The sequence below is a fragment of the Triticum dicoccoides genome, chromosome 4A, assembly GCF_002162155.2.
Source record: "Triticum dicoccoides isolate Atlit2015 ecotype Zavitan chromosome 4A, WEW_v2.0, whole genome shotgun sequence".
Classification (NCBI taxonomy): domain Eukaryota; kingdom Viridiplantae; phylum Streptophyta; class Magnoliopsida; order Poales; family Poaceae; genus Triticum; species Triticum dicoccoides.
Window position 1 is genome coordinate 15,340,426 of NC_041386.1, and position 7,493 is coordinate 15,347,918.

Here is a 7,493-nt window from a genome sequence, read left to right on the forward strand (position 1 = left end):
GCTTGTCGCCAACTGGTGGCCCCTCTGACCTCCTCCCGAAGGTTCCTATGTGTCTTCTGGTTCAAGAAAAATCCTCAAAAAAAATCCGTTCCGTTTGGTATTGATTTTCTGTAAAAGAGAAAAACAAGGAAAGAACAACAACTGGCACTTGGCACTAGGTTAATAGAATTAGTCCCCAAAAAAATATAAAATAGCATAATAATGAATATAAAACATCCAAGCTGGATAATATAATAGCATGAAATTATAGATATGGTGGAGACATATCAATCATGTCCGAGTAAACTCCAAGCCATGCCTTCAAGAAGGAGATGCCCAAAATGCCACCATTCCTAGATATAACCAACAAGGGCCAAACCTAGCGTTTTCACTCAGGAGCTCGAGACCGGGTACTTGAGAAGCACCACCAAATCAAAGTCATCATGTGTTGCCGACTCCACTTTCCACAAACTAAATTGGCACATGCATGCATGACCCTTGCCTGAGATGCAAAAGAATCATTGATGTGGGAGAAAGGTCATTGGCGCAGCCAAAATTCCTGTTTAGGATGATCTGGCAGCGCCACACCGACCTCACTAGTGGCATCCGGTAGTACATCTACATGAGATGACACCACCATGCTACTTGTGATATGATGGCTTTATATTTCATGCATTTTTAGAGCTCAATTGTTGTATGTTCTCTTTATATATTATGTTTCCTTGAACCAAATAGTTGTCCATTATGCATGTTTACCAGTATTTACACTTTTCCTTGTGGGCATTGCACATTTACTATTTTAGTTGGTTTTTATTAGTTTTGTTTGTTTTCTTGCATCTACAGGTGTTTTGGAGCAACCTAGGACCAAGCACGATAAAAGGACCAAGGACGGGATTGATACGGAGTCAGCCAGGGTCAGACTTAGCCATTTGGAAGGTCAACAAAGTCATTTTCTCCAAAGTTATCCAAATCAATATCTATGGACAGAAATGGATCAGCGTCGTTCATACGAATCCAACGAGCCCAAGAACATCAAATTCCGAGTTCGTATGAAGAAATGGCGGCCATTTTACCGGAGGAGGACAGACTGAAAGACGATGTTCCGAACGACCACACATGGTCATTTGAGCGGTCGTTTGGCATGGACATAGCTCTGGAAGTTGCCCTGCGAGATGGGATTCTTCACCGATTTCATCCATGTTCGATCCCACGGGATCCTTGGCTCGTAAAGAAGAGATTGGGGGAGGATTGCGCTCAAGAAGAGCCCTTGGATGAAGCCCGTCAAGAGAGGAGGCTAGGGAGGCTCTCTCTATATGTCATCTTTAACCCTAGCCGCCGCCAATAATCATTCATCATCCATCTCATTAATCCACCACCATCTCCATTGCTACTCCACCACCAAGAGGAGGAAGGGACAATCACCAAGGGAAGAGGAGGAGGCTCCACCACCATGAGCACCAGCCTCTGTGTTGGTGCCCTCGCGCAGGCGCCGCCATCACCGGTGGCACCCCCATCTCCATCACCACCGGCGCGGCCACCATTTCGTCACTATCACCACCACTAACGACTACACCACCACCGCCACTAGTGAATAAATCCTCCTTTCCTCCTTTTTATACGTACACAAAATGCCCTCTATGTTTTCTGTGTTTTTTCTTTATTTTTTTGTTTCATGTTTTCTTTTTTTTCTTAAATGTGTGAAATTTTTACAAATAGACGTTATTTTTCCTAATTCATGAACCTTTTCTTCAAGTTAATGAATTTTTTTTCAACTCTATGAACTTTTTTTTTTAATTTCAATGAACTTTTTTCAAGTTCGATGAACTTTTTTTCAATTTCAATGGGCTTTTTTCAAGTTCGATGAACTTTTTTTTAATTTCAATGAACTTTTTAACGTTTTGATGAACTTTTTTTAAAAATCAATGAACTTTTTTTAAAATCTGATGAACTTTTTTCAATTCAACCAACTTTTTTTCAAATCCAATGAAGTATTTTCAATTTGATTAACTTTTTTCATCCGATGAACTTTTTTTCAAATCCGATGAAATTTTTCAAAATCGATGAACTTTTTTAGATTTGTGAACTTTTCTTTCAAAATCGATGAACTTTTTCAATAATATATGATTTTTTTTAGAAACATATTCACAATTGTAAAAAAACTGGAGGCCGGTCTTTTTCCTGAACCAACAGCACAACACAACCCCAAAAAAACCTGCGAGCCGAGTGTGATTTTCTTCAGCGAGCGAGCGAACAAAAGGGAGCGAGTGAGCGATCTTCTTAACAGGCCACGGGCCATGGCTGGTCGCTGTAGGAGGCACTTCTCCAACGGGCGCCTACAACATCCAATAGAAGCTCCCATCATCTATAACGCACACTCTTTGTCTAATAATCCAGCGAGGGAGCTTGGGCGCCTACATCGACCAATAGGAGCTCCCATCATCCGTGACGCACACTCTCTGTCTAATAAGTCAGGGAGGGAGCTTGCTAGGAGAAACCCCCGAGGGGTACGAGATAGCTGATCAGGCCTTTTACTGTGCCTTTCCCCCCCTCATCCCATAAGCCAAAACATGTCCCATAATATAAGAGCGTTTTTTACACTAATGTAATATTAAAATGCTTTTATATTTTAGGACCGAAGGAGTAATTTAAAAAAATGATGTGCACATAGTTTACGAACCTTTTTTGTGCACATGGTTTTAGTTCGTGTGGACACAAGATCCTTTTACAAAATATCATAGATTAGTCATAGAAAAAATAAAAACATAAATTAGTTACAATATATATAAATTTAAAAACTTATGCACAGAAAAAAAGTGTTGTGATGTTTGTACCTAAAATGCCATACAAAGAAGGAATTACTGTGATATGCTAAAAAAATTGTCCACGAAATGGACGCATGAAACCATCGGGAATGGGCCTTCTTCGAAAATGGCGCTAACAGCAAAGGTGCAGGCACCAAGTAGACTAATCGGCGCTGAAGGCGCCTCCCGCGTCAAAGGAGCTGGGGCTTCGCACAGGGGCGCTGCAACTGGGCCGGCCCATTAGATGTTTAACTATGAAAAAGTAATCTGGAGATACTGTAGCGTTGAGTACTGTAGCAAATACAATACTGTAGCGCCCTGTTCACCGAAGCGCCCCGGTTTATTGGTCTACTTTTTTTCGAACATTTTATGAAACAAAGAATACATACGCCGAACAAAAATTCAAGCACACATTCAACATTTTTTAATATACATTGACCAATTTTTAAAAACAGTGAACTTTTTTGTAACAAAACGCTAAACAAATTTCAAATACACAATGAACATTTTCTACTATACGTTGAACAATTCTTAATATGTATAATGAACAAATTATAAATACAAAATGGAAATTTTCTAATGTAGGTTGAACAATTTCGTAATATATGATGAATATTTCTGTACTACACGATGAAACATTTTATATGCATGGTGAATTTTTCATAATATATGATGAAATTTTTTATATATACACGGTGAAATTTTTATACTACAAAAAGGATAATAGAGAGAAGAAACAGAAAAAAGGAAAGAAAAAAAAGAAGGAAAAGGAAAAATAAATCTAAAAAGAATAAAACCCAGTTCAAAAAAAGAGAGAAAAGGGTTCATGGAACCTTCTAGAAGGTTCCCTAAGTCTTTTTACAAATGGGCGCACACCCCCTTTTCGCGCTGGTCCGGCCCATCAACGTTTTGTTTCTGTTTTCAAAAACGCAAAAGAGGTACGGCAAACGTGAATGGAACTGGCGACCTCACGCGTCAAGGTACACTGCAGTGACCACCCCGCCACACAACCTCATAAGTTTGCATACATCTTTCTTGTTCTTTTCTTCCTTCTATTTTTTTTCCTCGTTCGACGAACTATTTCTACAAAATCTATGAACTTTTCCTCAAAATTGATGATTATTTGGTAGAGCGAGCGAACTTAGCGAAGAGGGTGAGGGAGTGATGTTTAAATGGGCCGCCCCGCGAAGGTGGCGCTGTGGGCGCTGGTTTCTCCAAGTGGCACGTAAGGCGCTAATTAGGAGCTCCCTATAGAAACCACCCAGATACTAGCGTCCAAAAATTAAGTGCCTATATGCGATCACATTAGATCGCCAGGTGAACTGGCTACCTCGCGTCGACACCTCCGTGAGGACTCGAAAATGCTAGACCTACTTAACCATCTACGAAACTTTACGTAACTTGCCAAACTAAATCTCTTCACCCCACAACTTCCAATCCTAATTCTCCACATAAGCAAGCACGTAAAATCATTACGTAACCCTTTGTGGGTCTATCATTACTCGTGAGGATTTGGGTTCTAACCCGATTCTCCGCACCGAAGTTTTTTTTTTGGCTAATTTATTTCTTTCACACACTGACATGTGGGACCTTTACAATATTTGCTACATAAACTATTTAACTGGTCAACAGAGTGCAAATGCTCTACGATGAGTCGGTGACAGAGTGCAAATGCTCTACGATGAGTCGGTGACCGTATGATTGCTTTGTATATATGATAACTGTAACGAGTGTATTTCAAAGTCCGGTGACCCGTACTGTGCTTTGAGCTCAATTTCAGTAACTGTCAATGTATTTACCTAAAAAAAACTACTCCCTCCGATCCAAAATAATTGTTGTAGTTCTAATCGAAGGCTAAATTTAATTAGTTCAAAGCTGCGACATTTATTATAATTATTTATTATAATTATGGATCTGAGGGAGTAGAAAATAAGCCCCGAACCCAACGACCATCATCAGAACGAAAAGCTTGATTCCATCGATGGATCAAGTGCCTCACCAAATCACAGGCGCTTTCTCACAAACATCAACGAAAAGCAAAGGTCAGGTCGACACATCATCCATAGCCGCATCCGTAAGTGTGGAATTATTGCGTCATCCATACAGCGAAAACATAAGAGTTCAATACAGCACCAAAACAAACCAACCACTACCACCACTACCATCTCTGTCACATACTACAACATGCATGATCGATCCTACTTGAGGCATTTCATTCCCCCAAACAGAGTCAACTGGTTCCTGGCTCCCCTGCTCCTGATCGATCTTCGGTAGCGCCGTAGGGGGGAGGAGACAGACGCGCACGTACGGAGATGGACTAGAAGGAGGAGGCGGCGGCCAGGAAGTCAGCGGGCAGGAGCAGCGCAAGGTAGCCGGCGAGCAACGCCGCCAGTGCGACGCCGGCGGTCGCCGTCGAGGAGGCGGTGCCGGCGCTGGCCGCCTGCTGCGCGCGGGAGTTGGCCGTCGACGCCGTGTTGTCCTTGGCTGCGAGGAAAGCGAAACCGGTGATTGTTATTGTTAGATCGACAGAGTGACAGGCAGCAGGACTACGGAGGGACATGAGTTGCAGGCGGCTTGATTAATTTCCAGACACACGTACGTTACGGCAAGGGAAAAGGTCTGTGAAAAGCGCCATTGATGGCAACAAGCACATGGGCTATGGTCCTATGGTTCAAACATCTTTCGGCGAGTTACGCTCGACGTAACTTAGTTTTCACAGTGCTAATGAATCAGTGGTGCAACCTCTGATCCATAATAAGTGTCGCAGTTTTGAACAAACCGCAATTTGAAACTACGAGTCTGGTAGAAGAGGAGGTGGGGAACGGGATGGCTCAGTCACCTGGAGCTGCAGCGGAGCCCTTGTCGCCGCCGGGGCTGAAGATGGCGGCGTCCTTGGAGTTCGGAGGGAGGTGCAGCAGCTCTGCACACATAAAGTATAGCCAACAGTCAGTAGTGCTTCAGTAGTTCAGTTCATGTCAGTACAAATGAAGAAACGAAACGGGCTCCCATAATAGATCAACAGCCTTGCTGTATAGGTTGGTTGGCGCCTGCAGTGTGCCGGGTTCTGTAAAGAAAGGGAAGTAATTTGGGACGTCGACGGGTGCCAGTGGCGTCCAAGTCGTGATGCGACCGGCCCTGTCACGGGCCAGACCGAACAAGCCACAGGGCATCTATAGCTAGCCTGCACGAGACGTCCCTCCAAAATACAGCCACGAGACGTATGCCATTTGTGCCGTGGAGCGTGACACAGCGGCGGGATGGTCGGCGACGAGGTCGGTGATATGATATGCATGTGGGGAGGTAGGTAGAGCCGTAGAGGAGGGAGACGTACCTGGGCAGTGGGAGACGTTGGCCTTGGTGTTGCGGCAGGCGGAGGGGAGGGCGAGCGCGAGGGAGGCGTTGATCTTGATGCCCAGGTTGGGGTCGTCCTTGTCCTTGACCAGCACGCACAGGCACTTGGGGCTCTTGTCCAGCACCTGGCTCAGCCCGCCGCAGCAGTCCGGCGCCGGCGACCGCGCCTGCCCCTGCACGTACTGCAGGCACGGCGCCAACCCCACCAGCTGCTCCGCGCACTCGCTCCGGTCCGCGTCCATGTCCGCCCCCACGCGCGCCGCCATCACCGCCCCCATCATCACCACCACCACCATCACCGGCCACTGCACCGCCGTCGCCATGATGCCACCTTCTTGCTACGCTCTCGCTTTCTCGATCTCTTCGTTGGCTTGGCTACTTGGCTAGCAGCTGCCGATGTGACCTGAAGAGTGGAGGAAGTAAAGTGGGTGTGTGAGAGTGAGTGAGTGAGTGAGCTGGGGTGGGGGGTTGGTGAGGCCGGGGTGAACTGTTATAGCGGGCGGGGGTGGGGGAAGGCGGCGAAGGCGGCGAAGGCGTGAACTAGACATCTTGACGTGCCCGCATCGCACCACGTACGTACACGGGCAGGCACGCTGCTCCTAGGGCTGGGCATTCGGTTCCCCCGAACCGATCGGTTCGGTGCTTCGGGTACTTGAGAGATTCGGTTTCCTGAAATTGCTGACCGAACAGTTTCTTCCAAAATCAACAACCGAGACTTCGGTCCATCGTAACATCGGTTCGGTCCTCGGTTAAGACCGAGTAGAACTCATCTGCTGAAAGCAACGATAAAATTCGACGCTTTTGCCCTCCCTGAGTCCCTGCTTGCCCTCGCCCTCTCCATTGGCCACCATAGATCGAACCCGAGAGGGAGGAGACGGCACAGGAAAGGAGGGAGAGCATGCCCGACCTCAAGTGCGGCTGCAACGTCGGCGCGCTCCTTGACTGAGTTCCGCCCGGACGTCCTTCTCCAGTACTTCCTCAGCTACGGGCGCCACTCGAGGCCGCGGCGAACTCTGCGACTAGAAATCAGCGAGATTGGGCGGCGAGGGTTACGGAAGAGATAAGGGACAGACGAGAATAGCGGTGTTTTTTTAACTGGGGCTGGGGTGCGGTGCGGCAGGGATATGAGGATTTTTTTAATCGTAGTGGACGGTCAGAACAACAAAGCAAATTGGGTTGCGGGGCTATGGGCTGTTACGTTTTAACTGAGGTTGGCCCTCCACGTAAACAGCAGAGTAGGAGTAGTGTAGTACTTCGTTCCCATCTCTCTCTCTCTTCCAAAGCAGTACTTTGTCCCACCGCTCAATAAAAAGCTGTAGTTACTTCGGTGTATTCGGGACTTCGGGTACCACACGCATACAA

General features: G+C 46.1%; 1 protein-coding gene across 1 annotated transcript; it reads right to left on the reverse strand.

Annotated features, from left to right (window-relative positions):
- Positions 1-4,812: 4,812 nt before the first annotated feature.
- Positions 4,813-6,621, reverse strand: LOC119284640 (protein YLS3-like). Its single transcript, XM_037563789.1, has 3 exons — positions 6,112-6,621; positions 5,620-5,700; positions 4,813-5,264 (listed from the first exon to the last, which is right to left on the reverse strand). The coding sequence occupies exons 1-3, from the start codon at positions 6,452-6,454 to the stop codon at positions 5,098-5,100; spliced, it is 591 nt and encodes a 196-aa protein (XP_037419686.1). The 5' UTR covers positions 6,455-6,621; the 3' UTR covers positions 4,813-5,097.
- Between the last annotated feature and the right edge of the window lie 872 nt (positions 6,622-7,493).

Coding starts and splice junctions, on each gene's coding strand:
- LOC119284640 (XM_037563789.1), bottom strand. CDS start 6,454: ATGGCGACGGCGGTGCAGTGGCCGGTGATGGTGGTGGTGGTGATGATG. Junction 5,701..6,111: donor CAACGTCTCCCACTGCCCAG/GTACGTCTCCCT, acceptor TTATGTGTGCAG/AGCTGCTGCACCTCCCTCCG. Junction 5,265..5,619: donor GGGCTCCGCTGCAGCTCCAG/GTGACTGAGCCA, acceptor CTTTCCTCGCAG/CCAAGGACAACACGGCGTCG.